The 18,878-nt window shown below is 44.2% G+C and overlaps 1 protein-coding gene across 1 annotated transcript in view; it reads left to right on the top strand.

The window, feature by feature from the left end:
- The first annotated feature begins 1,509 nt into the window (after positions 1-1,509).
- The window catches only part of cacna1hb (calcium channel, voltage-dependent, T type, alpha 1H subunit b), a 104,850-nt gene continuing 87,481 nt past the window's right edge, over positions 1,510-18,878 (top strand). Inside the window, exons 1-5 of the mRNA XM_031811433.1 lie at positions 1,510-1,625; positions 4,511-4,583; positions 13,090-13,150; positions 14,164-14,261; positions 15,339-15,498. Coding sequence (XP_031667293.1) covers positions 1,533-1,625; positions 4,511-4,583; positions 13,090-13,150; positions 14,164-14,261; positions 15,339-15,498 — 485 coding nt within the window. The 5' untranslated portion in view covers positions 1,510-1,532. The remainder of the gene's footprint in view (positions 1,626-4,510; positions 4,584-13,089; positions 13,151-14,163; positions 14,262-15,338; positions 15,499-18,878) is intronic.

The raw sequence follows: 18,878 nt of genomic DNA, 5'->3' as shown, positions 1-18,878 counted from the left end.
TATTGAATGGATAAGACGGGATGACTCTCTGTCGTGGTTATATTGAATGGATGAGACAGGATGACTCTCTGTCGTGGTATATTGAATGGATGAGACAGGATGACTCTCTGTCGTGGTTATATTGAATGGATGAGACAGAATGACTCTCTGTCGTGGTTATATTGAATGGATGAGACAGGATGACTCTCTGTCGTGGTTATATTGAATGGATGAGACAGGATGATTCTCTGTCGTGGTTATATTGAATGGATGAGACAGGATGACTCTCTGTCGTGGTTATATTGAATGGATGAGACAGGATGACTCTCTGTCGTGGTTATATTGAATGGATGAGACAGGACAGGACCCAGGGTCTGTGGGGGGATGTGAACCCAGACTGATGTATATATGGTCCAGAGTCTGTGGGGGGATGTGAACCCAGACTGATGTATATATGGTCCAGGGTCTGTGGGGGGATGTGAACCCAGACTGATGTATATATGGTCCAGGGTCTGTATGACAACATTATTCTGAAATGGATTAAAAGTTTACGAGGTCTATATGTGTCCTAACGCCTGTCTACATGTGGTTTGAGCGTGTCTCTAGCTGGTATATATTCCCCTCTATATGTGTCCTCCTGTCTCTAGCTGGTATATATTCCCCTCTATATGTGTCCTCCTGTCTCTAGCTGGTATATATTCCCCTCTATATGTGTCCTCCTGTCTCTAGCTGGTATATATTCCCCTCTATATGTGTCCTCCTGTCTCTAGCTGGTATATATTCCCCTCTATATGTGTCCTCCTGTCTCTAGCTGGTATATATTCCCCTCTATATGTGTCCTCCTGTCTCTAGCTGGTATATATTCCCCTCTATATGTGTCCTCCTGTCTCTAGCTGGTATATATTCCCCTCTATATGTGTCCTCCTGTCTCTAGCTGGTATATATTCCCCTCTATATGTGTCCTCCTGTCTGTAGCTGGTATATATTCCCCTCTATATGTGTCCTCCTGTCTGTAGCTGGTATATATTCCCCTCTATATGTGTCCTCCTGTCTCTAGCTGGTATATATTCCCCTCTATATGTGTCCTCCTGTCTCTAGCTGGTATATATTCCCCTCTATATGTGTCCTCCTGTCTCTAGCTGGTATATATTCCCCTCTATATGTGTCCTCCTGTCTCTAGCTGGTATATATTCCCCTCTATATGTGTCCTCCTGTCTCTAGCTGGTATATATTCCCCTCTATATGTGTCCTCCTGTCTCTAGCTGGTATATATTCCCCTCTATATTTGTCCTCCTGTCTCTAGCTGGTATATATTCCCCTCTATATGTGTCCTCCTGTCTCTAGCTGGTATATATTCCCCTCTATATGTGTCCTCCTGTCTCTAGCTGGTATATATTCCCCTCTATATGTGTCCTCCTGTCTCTAGCTGGTATATATTCCCCTCTATATGTGTCCTCCTGTCTCCACGTGGTTTGAGCTTGTCTCTATGCTGATATATATTCCACTCTAAATGTTCCTTGACTCCTGTCTCCACGTGGTTTGAGCGTGTCTCCATGCTGGCTATTCTTCTGAACTGTGTGACGTTGGGAATGTTCCAGCCCTGTGACGACGTTCACTGTCTCAACAACCGTTGCTCTTTCCTACAGGTAAGTTGGCTCCTTACGTACAAATTCCATTCTTTAAAAAAAAATTGCACAGAGACGCTAACGTTTATATGTAAAATTTGCTTCTTTACTCCAGTATTTTGGATAAAGAGAATCAAGGGTTTCATGTGAGACAACAGTTTAACCTCTTTGGGATATGTAGCATCCCACCTCGCCAACAGCCAGTGAAAGTGCAGGGCGCCAAATTCAAAACAACAAAAAATCTCATAATTTTACACAATTTTAAAGATAACATTCTCGTTAATCCAGCCGCAGTGTGTGATTTCAAAAAGGCTTTACAGCGAATGCACCACAAGCGATTATGTTAGGTCACCACCAAGTCATAAAAAAACACAGCCATTTTTCCAGCCAAAGAGAGGAGTCACAAAAAGCACAAATAGAGATAAATTAATCACTAACCTTTGATGATCTTCATTAGATGACACTCATAGGACTTTATGTTACAGAATACATGTATGTCTTTTTCGATAAAGTGCATATTTATATCCAAACATCTCATTTTACATTGGTGTGTTACTTTCAGTAGTTCTAAAACATCTGGTGATTTTTGCAGAGAGCCACATCAATTTACAGAAATACTCATCATAAATGTTGATGAAAATACAAGTGTTACACATGGAATTAGAGATATACTTCTCCTTACTGCTTAACGCTGTGTCAGATTTTTAATTAACGTTACGGAAAAAGCAAACCATGCAATAATCTGAGTACAGCGTTCAGACAACAAAGCAGCCAAAAATATATCCGTCATATTGGGTAGTCAACATTAGTCATAAATAGCATTTTAAATATTGACTTACCTTTGATAATCTTCATCAGAATGCACTCCCAGGAATCCCAGTTCGACAATAAATGTTTGTTTTGTTCAATAATGTCCATCATTTATGTCCAAATAGCTTCTTTTGTTAGGGCGCTTGGTAAACAAATCCAAAGGCGCGTTCAGGTCCAGCCGAACGTCGGACGAAAAGTTCAAAAAGTTATATTACAGGTCGTAGAAATTGTCAAACTAAGTATAGAATCAATCTTTAGGATGTTTTTAACATAAATCTTCAATAACGTTCCAACCAGAGAATTGTCTGTAGAAAAGCAATGGAACGAGAGCTAACTCTCTCGTGACCGCGCCTCAGAGCCTGTGGCACTCTGCCAGACACCTGGCTCATTCCCCTATCATTCACCCCCACTTCACAGTAGAAGCCTGAAACAACGTTCTAAAGACTGTTGACATCTAGTGGAAGCCTTAGGAAGTGCAAAATGACCCCATTTACACGGTATATTGGAATGGCAAAGAGTTGAAAAACTACAAACCTCAGATTTCCCACTTCCTGGTTGGTATTTTCTCAGGTTTTCGCCTGTCAGATGAGTTCTGTTATACTCACAGACATCATTCAAACAGTTTTAGAAACATCAGAGTGTTTTCTATCCAATACTAATAATAATATGCATATATTAGCATCTGGGACAGAGTAGCAGGCAGTTTACTCTGGGCACCTTATTCATCCAAGCTACTCAATACTGCCATCTGGGACAGAGTAGCAGGCAGTTTACTCTGGGCACCTTATTCATCCAAGCTACTCAATACTGCCATCTGGGACAGAGTAGCAGGCAGTTTACTCTGGGCACCTTATTCATCCAAGCTACTCAATACTGCCATCTGGGACAGAGTAGCAGGCAGTTTACTCTGGGCACCTTATTCATCCAAGCTACTCAATACTGCCATCTGGGACAGAGTAGCAGGCAGTTTACTCTGGGCACCTTATTCATCCAAGCTACTCAATACTTCCATCTGGGACAGAGTAGCAGGCAGTTTACTCTGGGCACCTTATTCATCTAAGCTACTCAATACTGCCATCTGGGACAGAGTAGCAGGCAGTTTACTCTGGGCACCTTATTCATCCAAGCTACTCAATACTGCCCCCCAGTCACCAAGAAGTTAACCGTTTAGAAATGAAACCACCTTACATCTCTACTAGGCCCGTCTGAAGATGGCAGAAGTATTTGGACAAATTCACTTAGTACATTAAAGTAGTCAAAAGTTAAATTTTTGGTACAAAATGACTTTTTAAGAAGGACGTCATGTGAAGTGAAGTGTTTACATCCTCAAGATGACCACTGATTGGTTGAAGGGTCAACATGTGGAACAGGACCCCTGATTGGTTGAAGGGTTTACTTCCTCAACATGTTGAACAGGACCACTGATTGGTTGAAGGGTCAACATGTTGAACAGGACCACTGATTCATTGAAGGGTCAACATGTTGAACAGGACCCCTGATTGGTTGATGGGTTTACTTCCTCAACATGTTGAACAGGACCACTGATTGGTTGAAGGGTCAACATGTTGAACAGGACCACTGATTCGTTGAAGGGTCAACATGTTGAACAGGACCCCTGATTGGTTGAAGGGTTTACCTCCTCAAGATGTTGAACAGGACCACTGATTGGTTGAAGGGTTTACCACGTGAACCACGAGATGTAGAGGAGAATATTTGGGCTGTTTTGTGGGAAAACAGCAGTGCTAGTCCCAGCAGTGGGATCAAAGGTTCGGAAGTCAGAGACAGAATTATCCCAGAATGCACTCCTCTGTGGTTAAAACATGTCTGTTATAAACATCACTGTGAATATAAATAACAGGAGATAAACAACTACAGTACTCACTGCTTTCCTCTGTGTATGTGTGTGTGTCTCTCTGTCTTTGTGTGCGTGTGTGTGTCTGTATGTGCGTGTGTATGTGTGTGTGTGTCTCTCTCTCTTTGTGTGTGTGTGTGTGTCTCTCTCTGTGTGTTTGTGTGTCTCTCTCTCCCTTTGTGTGTGTGTGTGTGTGTCTCTCTCTCTTTGTGTATGTGTGTGTGTGTGTGTGTGTGTGTGTTAGGCTCTGGATGACGGTATCTTTGTGTTCTTTGCGGTGGAGATGCTGGTGAAGATGGTGGCTCTGGGTGTTCTAGGTAGGTGACCTTTTTAAAGTGGGAATTTCAAAGTTTAGAATAAAACAATTATGAAAAATACCTACTCTGAAACCTCTCATTCCTCCGACGGAGACGTTTCTATAGTAGAACAGGCCTGAATGTCCTCTCATTCTCCAACAGAGACGTTTCTATAGTAGAACAGGCCTGAATGTCCTCTCATTCTCCAACAGAGACGTTTCTATAGTAGAACAGGCCTGAATGTCCTCTCATTCTCCAACAGAGACGTTTCTATAGTAGAACAGGCCTGAATGTCCTCTCATTCTCCAACAGAGACGTTTCTATAGTAGAACAGGCCTGAATGCCCTCTCATTCTTGTTCCTGCATGTATAGACGATGTAATGTATCGTAGATGATATCAGGGTGGTGGACTCAGCCGAACGCACCATTGGGTGATCACTGCCTCCAGGACATCTACAACACCAGGTGTCTCAGGAGGGCTAAGAAGATCATTAAGGAGCCCCAGCCGCCCGAGGAGCCCCAGCCGCCCGAGCCATGCCCTGTTCTCCCCGTTTCCAACCAGCAGAGACACACCCTGTTCTCCCCGCTTCTAACCACCAGAGACACACCCTGTTCTGCCTTGGCTTCCAACTACCAGAGACACGCCCTGTTCTCCCCGCTTCCAACCACCAGAGACACGCCCTGTTCTCCCCGCTTCCAACCACCAGAGACACACCCTGTTCTGCCTTGGCTTCCAACCACCAGAGACACGCCCTGTTCTCCCCGCTTCCAACCACCAGAGACACACCCTGTTCTGCCTTGGCTTCCAACCACCAGAGACACGCCCTGTTCTCCCCGCTTCCAACCACCAGAGACATGCCCTGTTCTCCCCGCTTCCAACCACCAGAGACATGCCCTGTTCTCCCCGCTTCCAACCAGCAGAGACACGCCCTGTTCTCCCCGCTTCCAGCCACCAGAGACACGCCCTGTTCTCCCCGCTTCCAACCACCAGAGACACACCCTGTTCTGCCTTGGCTCCAACCACCAGAGACACACCCTGTTCTCCCTGCTTCAAACCACCAGAGACACGCCCTGTTCTCCCTGCTTCCAACCATCAGAGACACGCCCTGTTCTCCCGGCTTCCAACCACCAGAGACACGCCCTGTTCTGCCTTGGCTTCCAACCACCAGAGACACACCCTGTTCTGCCTTGGCTTCCAACCACCAGAGACACACCCTGTTCTGCCTTGGCTTCCAACCACCAGAGACACGCCCTGTTCTGCCTTGGCTTCCAACCACCAGAGACACACCCTGTTCTCCCTGCTTCCAACCACCAGAGACACGCCCTGTTCTGCCTTGGCTTCCAACCACCAGAGACGTGCCCTGTTCTCCCCGCTTCCAACCAGCAGAGACACGCCCTGTTCTGCCTTGGCTTCCAACCACCAGAGACACACCCTGTTCTGCCTTGGCTTCCAACCACCAGAGACATGCCCTGTTCTGCCTTGGCTTCCAACCACCAGAGACACGCCCTGTTCTCCCCGCTTCCAACCACCAGAGACACGCCCTGTTCTCCCTGCTTCCAACCACCAGAGACACGCCCTGTTCCGCCTTGGCTTCCAACCACCAGAGACACACCCTGTTCTCCCTGCTTCCAACCACCAGAGACACGCCCTGTTCTCCCCGCTTCCAACCACCAGAGACACACCCTGTTCTCCCCGCTTCCAACCACCAGAGACACGCCCTGTTCTCCCCGCTTCCAACCACCAGAGACACGCCCTGTTCTCCCCGCTTCCAACCAGCAGAGACACGCCCTGTTCTCCCCGCTTCAAACCACCAGAGACACGCCCTGTTCTCCCTGCTTCCAACCATCAGAGACACGCCCTGTTCTCCCGGCTTCCAACCACCAGAGACACGCCCTGTTCTGCCTTGGCTTCCAACCACCAGAGACACACCCTGTTCTGCCTTGGCTTCCAACCACCAGAGACACACCCTGTTCTGCCTTGGCTTCCAACCACCAGAGACACGCCCTGTTCTGCCTTGGCTTCCAACCACCAGAGACACACCCTGTTCTCCCTGCTTCCAACCACCAGAGACACGCCCTGTTCTGCCTTGGCTTCCAACCACCAGAGACACACCCTGTTCTGCCTTGGCTTCCAACCACCAGAGACACACCCTGTTCTGCCTTGGCTTCCAACCACCAGAGACATGCCCTGTTCTGCCTTGGCTTCCAACCACCAGAGACACACCCTGTTCTCCCTGCTTCCAACCACCAGAGACACGCCCTGTTCTGCCTTGGCTTCCAACCACCAGAGACACACCCTGTTCTCCCCGCTTCCAGCCACCAGAGACATGCCCTGTTCTCCCCGCTTCCAACCACCAGAGACATGCCCTGTTCTCCCCGCTTCCAACCACCAGAGACACACCCTGTTCTTCCCGCTTCCAACCACCAGAGACGTGCCCTGTTCTCCCCGCTTCCAACCAGCAGAGACACGCCCTGTTCTGCCTTGGCTTCCAACCACCAGAGACACGCCCTGTTCTGCCTTGGCTTCCAACCACCAGAGACACACCCTGTTCTGCCTTGGCTTCCAACCACCAGAGACATGCCCTGTTCTGCCTTGGCTTCCAACCACCAGAGACACGCCCTGTTCTCCCCGCTTCCAACCACCAGAGACACTCCCTGTTCTCCCTGCTTCCAACCACCAGAGACACGCCCTGTTCCGCCTTGGCTTCCAACCACCAGAGACACACCCTGTTCTCCCTGCTTCCAACCACCAGAGACACACCCTGTTCTCCCCGCTTCCAACCACCAGAGACACGCCCTGTTCTCCCTGCTTCCAACCACCAGAGACACGCCCTGTTCCGCCTTGGCGTCCAACCACCAGAGACACACCCTGTTCTCCCTGCTTCCAGCCACCAGAGACACGCCCTGTTCTCCCCGCTTCCAACCACCAGAGACACACCCTGTTCTCCCCGCTTCCAACCACCAGAGACACGCCCTGTTCTCCCCGCTTCCAACCACCAGAGACACGCCCTGTTCTGCCTTGGCTTCCAACCACCAGAGACACACCCTGTTCTCCCGGCTTCCAACCACCAGAGACACACCCTGTTCTCCCGGCTTCCAACCACCAGAGACACACCCTGTTCTGCCTTGGCTTCCAACCACCAGAGACACGCCCTGTTCTGCCTTGGCTTCCAACCACCAGAGACACGCCCTGTTCTCCCCACTTCCAACCACCAGAGACACGCCCTGTTCTCCCTGCTTCCAACCACCAGAGACACGCCCTGTTCTCCCTGCTTCCAACCACCAGAGACACGCCCTGTTCTCCCTGCTTCCAACCAGCAGAGACACGCCCTGTTCTCCCTGCTTCCAACCACCAGAGACACGCCCTGTTCTCCCCGCTTCCAACCACCAGAGACACGCCCTGTTCTCCCTGCTTCCAACCACCGAAGACACGCCCTGTTCTCCCTGCTTCCAACCAGCAGAGACACACCCTGTTCTCCCTGCTTCCAACCACCAGAGACACGCCCTGTTCTCCCTGCTTCCAACCACCAGAGACACGCCCTGTTCTCCCTGCTTCCAACCACCAGAGACACGCCCTGTTCTCCCCGCTTCCAACCACCAGAGACACGCCCTGTTCTCCCTGCTTCCAACCACCAGAGACACGCCCTGTTCCGCCTTGGCTTCCAACCACCAGAGACATGCCCTGTTCTGCCTTGGCTTCCAACCACCAGAGACACGCCCTGTTCTGCCTTGGCTTCCAACCACCAGAGACACGCCCTGTTCTGCCTTGGCTTCCAACCACCAGAGACACGCCCTGTTCTGCCTTGGCTTCCAACCACCAGAGACACGCCCTGTTCTCCCTGCTTCCAGCCACCAGAGACACACCCTGTTCTCCCTGCTTCCAACCACCAGAGACACGCCCTGTTCTGCCTTGGCTTCCAGCCACCAGAGACACACCCTGTTCTCCCTGCTTCCAACCACCAGAGACACGCCCTGTTCTGCCTTGGCTTCCAGCCACCAGAGACACGCCCTGTTTTGCCTTGGCTTCCAGCCACCAGAGACACACCCTGTTCTCCCTGCTTCCAACCACCAGAGACACGCCCTGTTCTGCCCGCTTCCAACCACCAGAGACACGCCCTGTACTGTTTCTACCATCAGGCTGCTGAATAGACACCACTAGTCAGCTGTTTCTACCATCAGGCTGCTGAATAGACACCACTAGTCAGCTGTTTCTACCATGAGACTGCTGAATAGACACCACTAGTCAGCTGTTTCTACCCCCAGGACCATCAGACTACTGAATAGACACCACTAGTCAGCTGTTTCTACCCCCAGACAATCAGGCTGTTGAATAGACACCACTAGTCAGCTGTTTCTGTCTCCAGACCATCAATCTGTTGAATAGACACCACTAGTCAGCTGTTTCTACCATCAGACTGCTGAATAGACACCACTAGTCAGCTGTTTCTACCCCCAGACCATCAGGCTGTTGAATAGACACCACTAGACAGCTGTTTCTGTCTCCAGACCATCAGGCTGTTGAATAGACACCACTAGTCAGCTGTTTCTACCCTCAGTCCATCAGACTGCTGAATAGACACCACTAGTCAGCTGTTTCTAACCCCAGACCATCAGGCTGCTGAATAGACACCACTAGTCAGCTGTTTCTACCCCCAGACCATCAGGCTGTTGAATAGACACCACTTGTCAGCTGTTTCTACCCCCAGACAATCAGGCTGTTGAATAGACACCACTAGTCAGCTGTTTCTGTCTCCAGACCATCAATCTGTTGAATAGACACCACTAGTCAGCTGTTTCTACCCCCAGACAATCAGGCTGTTGAATAGACACCACTAGTCAGCTGTTTCTACCATCAGGCTGCTGAATAGACACCACTAGTCAGCTGTTTCTACCCCCAGACCATCAGACTGCTGAATAGACACCACTAGTCAGCTGTTTCTATCTCCAGACCATCAGGCTGCTGAATAGACACCACTAGTCAGCTGTTTCTACCATCAGGCTGCTGAATAGACACCACTAGTCAGCTGTTTCTACCCCCAGACCATCAGGCTGCTGAATAGACACCACTAGTCAGCTGTTTCTACCCCCAGACCATCAGACTGCTGAATAGACACCACTAGTCAGCTGTTTCTACCCCCAGACAATCAGGCTGCTGAATAGACACCACTAGTCAGCTGTTTCTACCCCCAGACCATCAGACTGCTGAATAGACACCACTAGTCAGCTGTTTCTACCATCAGACTGCTGAATAGACACCACTAGTCAGCTGTTTCTACCCCCAGACCATCAGACTGCTGAATAGACACCACTAGTCAGCTGTTTCTACCCCCAGACAATCAGGCTGTTGAATAGACACCACTAGTCAGCTGTTTCTAACCCCAGACCATCAGACTGCTGAATAGACACCACTAGTCAGCTGTTTCTACCCCCAGACAATCAGGCTGTTGAATAGACACCACTAGTCAGCTGTTTCTACCCCCAGACCATCAGACTGCTGAATAGACACCACTCGTCAGCTGTTTCTACCCCCAGACCATCAGACTGCTGAATAGACACCACTAGTCAGCTGTTTCTACCATCAGGCTGCTGAATAGACACCACTAGTCAGCTGTTTCTACCCCCAGACCATCAGGCTGCTGAATAGACACCACTAGTCAGCTGTTTCTACCCTCAGACCATCAGGCTGCTGAATAGACACCACTAGTCAGCTGTTTCTATCTCCAGACCATCAGGCTGCTGAATAGACACCACTAGTCAGCTGTTTCTACCCTCAGACCATCAGACTGCTTAATAGACACCACTAGTCAGCTCTTTATACCCCCAGACCATCAGGCTGCATCCTGTGCATGTGACTAATAAACTCTAAACTAAAACTCTATCTGATTGGTTGTAGCTTCCCCACAGTTAATTGAACCACCTTTGGTTGACTCTCACAGAGCAAAGACTTTATGAAAATGGTTTGATTATTTATGTATTATGTAATGTTAAATACTCTAATAATGTGGAGTGAAACTTTAATTATTATTTTAATATTATTTAAATTCATGTTTAACTCTAATTAATTAATATTATTAATATATCATGATTTAAATAACTGTTTCTACCTGTGTTTAATTAATATATCATGGTTTAAATACCTGTTTCTACCTGTGTTTAATTAATGTTATTAATATATCATGGTTTAAATACCTGTTTCTACCTGTGTTTAATTAATATATCATGATTTAAATACCTGTTTCTACCTGTGTTTAATTAATATATCATGATTTAAATACCTGTTTCTACCTGTGTTTAATTAATATATCATGGTTTAAATACCTGTTTCTACCTGTGTTTAATTAATGTTATTAATATATCATGATTTAAATACCTGTTTCTACCTGTGTTTAATTAATATATCATGATTTAAATACCTGTTTCTACCTGTGTTTAATTAATGTTATTAATATATCACGATTTAAATACCTGTTTCTACCTGTGTTTAATTAATATATCATGATTTAAATACCTGTTTCTACCTGTGTTTAATTAATATATCATGATTTAAATACCTGTTTCTACCTGTGTTTAATTAATGTTATTAATATATCATGATTTAAATACCTGTTTCTACCTGTGTTTAATTAATATATCATGGTTAAAATACCTGTTTCTACCTGTGTTTAATTAATATTATTAATATATCATGATTTAAATACCTGTTTCTACCTGTGTTTAATTAATATATCATGGTTTAAATACCTGTTTCTACCTGTGTTTAATTAATATATCATGATTTAAATACCTGTTACTACCTGTGTTTAATTAATATATCATGGTTTAAATACCTGTTTCTACCTGTGTTTAATTAATGTTATTAATATATCATGGTTTAAATACCTGTTTCTACCTGTGTTTAATTAATATATCATGATTTAAATACCTGTTTCTACCTGTGTTTAATTAATGTTATTAATATATCATGGTTTAAATACCTGTTTCTACCTGTGTTTAATTAATATATCATGATTTAAATACCTGTTTCTACCTGTGTTTAATTAATATATCATGATTTAAATACCTGTTACTACCTGTGTTTAATTAATGTTATTAATATATCATGATTTAAATACCTGTTTCTACCTGTGTTTAATTAATATATCATGATTTAAATACCTGTTTCTACCTGTGTTTAATTAATGTTATTAATATATCATGATTTAAATACCTGTTTCTACCTGTGTTTAATTAATATATCATGGTTTAAATACCTGTTACTACCTGTGTTTAATTAATATATCATGATTTAAATACCTGTTTCTACCTGTGTTTAATTAATATATCATGATTTAAATACCTGTTTCTACCTGTGTTTAATTAATATATAATGATTTAAATACCTGTTTCTACCTGTGTTTAATTAATATATCATGATTTAAATACCTGTTTCTACCTGTGTTTAATTAATATATCATGGTTTAAATACCTGTTTCTACCTGTGTTTAATTAATGTTATTAATATATCATGATTTAAATACCTGTTTCTACCTGTGTTTAATTAATGTTATTAATATATCATGATTTAAATACCTGTTACTACCTGTGTTTAATTAATGTTATTAATATATCATGATTTAAATACCTGTTTCTACCTGTGTTTAATTAATATATCATGATTTAAATACCTGTCTCTACCTGTGTTTAATTAATATATCATGATTTAAATACCTGTTTCTACCTGTGTTTAATTAATATATCATGATTTAAATACCTGTTTCTACCTGTGTTTATTTAATATATCATGATTTAAATACCTGTTTCTACCTGTGTTTAATTAATGTTATTAATATATCATGATTTAAATACCTGTTTCTACCTGTGTTTAATTAATGTTATTAATATATCATGATTTAAATACCTGTTTCTACCTGTGTTTAATTAATGTTATTAATATATCATGATTTAAATACCTGTTTCTACCTGTGTTTAATTAATATATCATGGTTTAAATACCTGTTACTACCTGTGTTTAATTAATATATCATGATTTAAATACCTGTTTCTACCTGTGTTTAATTAATATATCATGATTTAAATACCTGTTACTACCTGTGTTTATTTAATATATCATGATTTAAATACCTGTTACTACCTGTGTTTAATTAATGTTATTAATATAGCATGATTTAAATACCTGTTTCTACCTGTGTTTAATTAATGTTATTAATATATCATGATTTAAATACCTGTTTCTACCTGTGTTTAATTAATATATCATGATTTAAATACCTGTTTCTACCTGTGTTTAATTAATATATCATGATTTAAATACCTGTTTCTACCTGTGTTTAATTAATATATCATGATTTAAATACCTGTTTCTACCTGTGTTTAATTAATATATCATGATTTAAATACCTGTTTCTACCTGTGTTTAATTAATATATCATGATTTAAATACCTGTTTCTACCTGTGTTTATTTAATATATCATGATTTAAATACCTGTTACTACCTGTGTTTAATTAATATTATTATTAACTTTGTAGGTCAGAAGGGTTACCTTGGCGACACCTGGAACAGACTGGACTTCTTCATCGTTATCATCGGGTCAGTGTTGGACAGAACACACACACACACACACACACACACGCGCACACACAAACTCACTGAACTAAACCTAGTCCTGAACTAAAAGGCTTGGGTTTTCCAGACACAGATTAAACCTAGTGCTGAACATTAACCTTGTCTGTAACTAAACCTAGTCCTGAACTAAACCTAGTCCTGAACTTAACCTAGTCCTGAACTAAACCTAGTCCTGAACTAAACCTAGTCCTGAACTAAAAGGCTTGGGTTTCCTAGACGCAGATTAAACCTAGTCCAGAACTAAACCTAGTCCTAAACTACACCTAGTCCTGAACTAAACCTAGTCCTGAACTAAACCTAGTCCTGAACTAAACCTAGTCCTGAACTAAACCTAGTCCTGAACTAAAATGCTTGGGTTTCCTAGATGCAGATTAAACCTAGTCCTGAACTAAACCTCGTCCTGAACTAAACATAGTCCTGAACTAAACCTAGTCCTGAACTAAACCTAGTCCTGAACTAAACCTAGTCCTGAACTAAAATGCTTGGGTTTCCTAGATGCAGATTAAACCTAGTTCTGAACTACACCTAGTCCTGAACTAAACCTAGTCCTGAACTAAACCTAGTCCTGAACTAAAATGCTTGGGTTTCCTAGACGCAGATTAAACCTAGTCCAGAACTAAACCTAGTCCTGAACTAAACCTAGTCCTGAACTAAACCTAGTCCTGAACTACACCTAGTCCTGAACTAAACCTAGTCCTGAACTAAACCTAGTCCTGAACTAAACCTAGTCCTGAACTAAAATGCTTGGGTTTCCTAGACGCAGATTAAACCTAGTCCAGAACTAAACCTAGTCCTGAACTAAACCTAGTCCTGATCTAAAAGGCTTGGGTTTCCTAGACGCAGATTAGTCCTGGAATAAAAATATATTTGAGAATAGCCTTAATCTTAGTCTGGGGAAACCTTCCCTTAGTGGGTGGAGGTTAATTGACAGGGTTCAGAGGTCAGGGTTAAACTGAGTTTTCTTTCTCTCTCCTCAGGATGTTGGAGTATTCTCTAGACGGACACAACGTCAGCCTATCAGCCATCAGGACTGTCAGGGTGCTCCGCCCACTACGAGCCATCAACAGAGTACCCAGTGAGCACCTCTCTGTCTGTCTGTTGTACACAGTATGTCCTCAATAGTATGTAGTATGATGAGTACACAGTATGTCCTCAATAGTATGTAGTATGATGAATACACAGTATGTACTCAATAGTATGTAGTATGATGTGTACACAGTATGTACTCAATAGTATGTAGTATGATGTGTACACAGTATGTCCTCAATAGTATGTAGTATGATGAATACACAGTATGTAGTTTTAGTTAGTAGTAGGTAAAATAGTCTCCCCCCCACCCTGCATACCACTGCTGGCTTGCTTCTGAACCAGGGTTGGTCCTGGTCAGTCCCTGGATGGGAGACCTGATGCTGCTGGAAGTGGTGCTGGAGGGCCAATAGGAGGCACTCTTTCATCTGGTCTAAAAAAATATCCCAATTCCTCAGGGCAGTGATTGGGGACATTGCCCTGTGTGGGGTGCCGTCTTTCGGCTGGGACGTTAAACGGGTGTCCTGACTTTCTGAGGTCACTAAAAGATCCCATTCGTAGGGGTGTTAACCCCCGGTGTTCTGGCTAAATACCCAATCTGGCCCTCAAACGATCACGGTCACCTAATCATCCCCAGTTTACAATTGGCTCATTCATCCCTCCTCCTCTCCCCTGTAACTATTTCCCGGGTTGTTGCTGTAAATGAGAACGTGTTCTCAGTAAACTTACCTTGGAAAGATAAGGGTCAAAAATATATATATATAAACTATTTCTCTCTCTACCTCTCTGTCTCTCTCTCTCAATTAAATTCAATTAAATTCAATTAAATTCAAGGGCTTTATTGGCATGGGAAACATGTGTTAACAGCAAGTGAGGTAGATAATATATCTCTCTCTGTCTCTCTCTACCTCTCTTTCTTTCTCTCTCTCCCATAATGCATCTCTCAGTGATGTGTGTGTATTTCTGTGTGTAGGTATGCGTATCCTGGTGACTCTGCTCCTAGACACTCTCCCCATGCTGGGGAACGTTCTGGCACTCTGTCTCTCTCTCTCTCTCTCTCTCTCTCTCTCTCTCTCTCTCTCCCATAATGCATCTCTCAGTGATGTGTGTGTGTTTCTGTGTGTAGGTATGCGTATCCTGGTGACTCTGCTCCTAGACACTCTCCCCATGCTGGGGAACGTTCTGGCACTCTGTTTCTTCGTCTTCTTCATATTCGGCATCGTTGGCGTGCAGCTGTGGGCGGGGCTACTGAGGAACAGGTGCTTCATGGGAGAAGACTTCAAAACGTGAGAATATTAAACCCTACTATACACCTATTATACTTATACCCTACTATACACCTATTATACTTATACCCTACTATACACCTATTATACTTATACCCTACTATACACCTATTATACTTATACCCTACTATACACCTATTATACTTATACCCTACTATACACCTATTATACTTATACCCTACTATACACCTATTTTACTTATACGCTACTATACACCTATTATACTATATACTATACCCTAACACACTGACACACTGACACACTGACACACTGACACACACCCTACTATACACCTATTATACTTATACCCTAACACACTGACACACTGACACACTGACACACACACACACACACACACACACACACACACACACACACATACACCTATTATACTTATACCCTATTATACACCCTGACACACACACACACAACCTGACACACTGACACACTGACTCACTGACACACTGACACACACACACACAACCTGACACACTGACACACACACACACACACACACAACCTGACACACTGACACACACACACACACACACAACCTGACACACTGACACACACACAACCTGACACACTGACACACACACAACCTGACACACTGACACCCTAACACACTGACACACACACACACACACACAACCTGACGCACTGACACACACACACACTCACTCACTCACACACACACACACACACACACACACACACACACACACACACACACACACACACACACACACACAACCTGACACACTGACACACACACACACACACACACACACACATACACACAACCTGACATACTGACACACACACACACACACACAACCTGACACACTGACACACACACACACACAACCTGACATACTGACACACACACACACACACACACACACACACACACACACACACACACACACACACACACACACACACACACACACACACACACACACACACACACACACACTCACAACCTAACAACACAGACAATCAACACGTCTGGTGAACAGGTCATGTTCCATGGGGGGGAGAATTACAGGTATAGGACAGACTGTCTCCACGGCACATAGACTATTGCAGCTACTACAGATACTGGAGACCTGAGACAGAGGGGATTGGGGGACACTGGCCCCAGACAGGGCCAACCAGGCAGGATATAACCCCACCAACTTTGCCCAAGCACAGCCCCTCACCACCAAAGAGAAATCAACAAGGCAGTAACTACCCTGAGACAAGGCCGAGTACAGCCCACGGAGATCTCCTCCACCGCACAAGCCCCCTGAGGACAGGAAGGATGGAAGAGCACGCCAGTGACTCAGACCCCGTAATAGGGGCAGAGGCAGAGAATCCCAGTGGGAGAGAGGGGAACTGGCTAGGCAGAGACAGTTCGTCACTCTGGCCCCTTGCCGTTAACCTTCGCACCCCTGGGCCAAACTACACTCAATCATAAGACCTACGGATGAGAGGATCCTTCAGTTTGCGTCTCTCAGGCAGACCATTCCATAAAAATGGAGCTCTATAGGAGAAAGCTCCAGCTGTTTGCTTAGAAATTCTAGGGACAATAAGGAGGCCTGTGTCTTGTGACCGTAGCGTACGTGTAGGTATGTACGGCAGGACCAAATCAGAGAGATGGGTAGGAGCAAGCCCATGTAATGCTTTGTAGGTTAGCAGTAAAACCTTGAAATCAGCCCTTGCTTTGACAGGAAGCCAGTGTAGAGAGGCTAGCACTGGAGTAATATGATCACATTTTTTGGTTCTAGTCAGGATTCTAGCAGCCGTATTTAGCACCAACTGAAGTTTATTTAGTGCTTTATCCGGGTAGCCGGAAAGTAGATCAATGCGAAACTAAAATGTTGGATATTATCTGACTTCCAGGTCCGATAGGAATTCAGGGATCCAACAGGAACTCTGTATAGACTTCATAACTAGAACCGTGAGGAACTCTGTATAGACTTCATAACTAGAACCGTGAGGAACTCTGTATAGACTTCATAACTAGAACCGTGAGGAACTCTGAATAGACTTCATATCTAGAACCGTGAGGAACTCTGTATAGACTTCATAACTAGAACCGTGAGGAACTCTGTATAGACATCATAACTAGAACCGTGAGGAACTCTGTATAGACTTCATAACTAGAACCGTGAGGAACTCTGTATAGACTTCATATCTAGAACCGTGAGGAACGCGGTATAGACTTCATAACTAGAACCGTGAGGAACTCTGTATAGACTTCATAACTAGAACCGTGAGGAACGCGGTATAGACTTCATAACTAGAACCGTGAGGAACTCTGTATAGACTTCATATCTAGAACCGTGAGGAACTCTGTATAGACTTCATAACTAGAACCGTGAGGAACTCTGAATAGACTTCATAACTAGAACCGTGAGGAACTCTGATTAGACTTCATAACTAGAACCGTGAGGAACTCTGTATAGACTTCATAACTAGAACCGTGAGGAACTCTGAATAGACTTCATAACTAGAACCGTGAGGAACTCTGAATAGACTTCATAACTAGAACCGTGAGGAACTCTGTATAGACTTCATAACTAGAACCATGAGGAACGCGGTATAGAGTTCATAACTAGAACCGTGAGGAACTCTGAATAGACTTCATAACTAGAACCGTGAGGAACGCTGTATAGACTTCATAACTAGAACCGTGAGGAACTCTGAATAGACTTCATAACTAGAACCGTGAGGAACGCTGTATAGACTTCATAACTAGAACCGTGAGGAACGCTGTATAGACTTCATAACTAGAACCGTGAGGAACGCTGTATAGACTTCATAACTAGAACCGTGAGGAACGCTGAATAGACTTCATAACTAGAACCGTGAGGAACTCTGTATAGACTTCATAACTAGAACCGTGAGGAACTCTGAATAGACTTCATAACTAGAACCGTGAGGAACTCTGAATAGACTTCATAACTAGAACCGTGAGGAACTCTGTATAGACTTCATAACTAGAACCGTGAGGAACGCGGTATAGACTTCATAACTAGAACCGTGAGGAACTCTGAATAGACTTCATAACTAGAACCGTGAGGAACTCTGAATAGACTTCATAACTAGAACCGTGAGGAACTCTGAATAGACTTCATAACTAGAACCGTGAGGAACTCTGAATAGACTTCATAACTAGAACCGTGAGGAACTCTGTATAGACTTCATAACTAGAACCGTGAGGAACGCGGTATAGACATCATAACTAGAACCGTGAGGAACTCTGTATAGACTTCATAACTAGAACCGTGAGGAACGCTGTATAGACTTCATAACTAGAACCGTGAGGAACTCTGTATAGACTTCATAACTAGAACCGTGAGGAACGCTGTATAGACTTCATAACTAGAACC

The sequence above is a fragment of the Oncorhynchus kisutch genome, unplaced genomic scaffold, assembly GCF_002021735.2.
Source record: "Oncorhynchus kisutch isolate 150728-3 unplaced genomic scaffold, Okis_V2 Okis01b-Okis20b_hom, whole genome shotgun sequence".
Taxonomy (NCBI): domain Eukaryota; kingdom Metazoa; phylum Chordata; class Actinopteri; order Salmoniformes; family Salmonidae; genus Oncorhynchus; species Oncorhynchus kisutch.
Note: the sequence above shows the minus strand (reverse complement) of the source record. Positions and strands in the feature narration are given on the sequence as shown.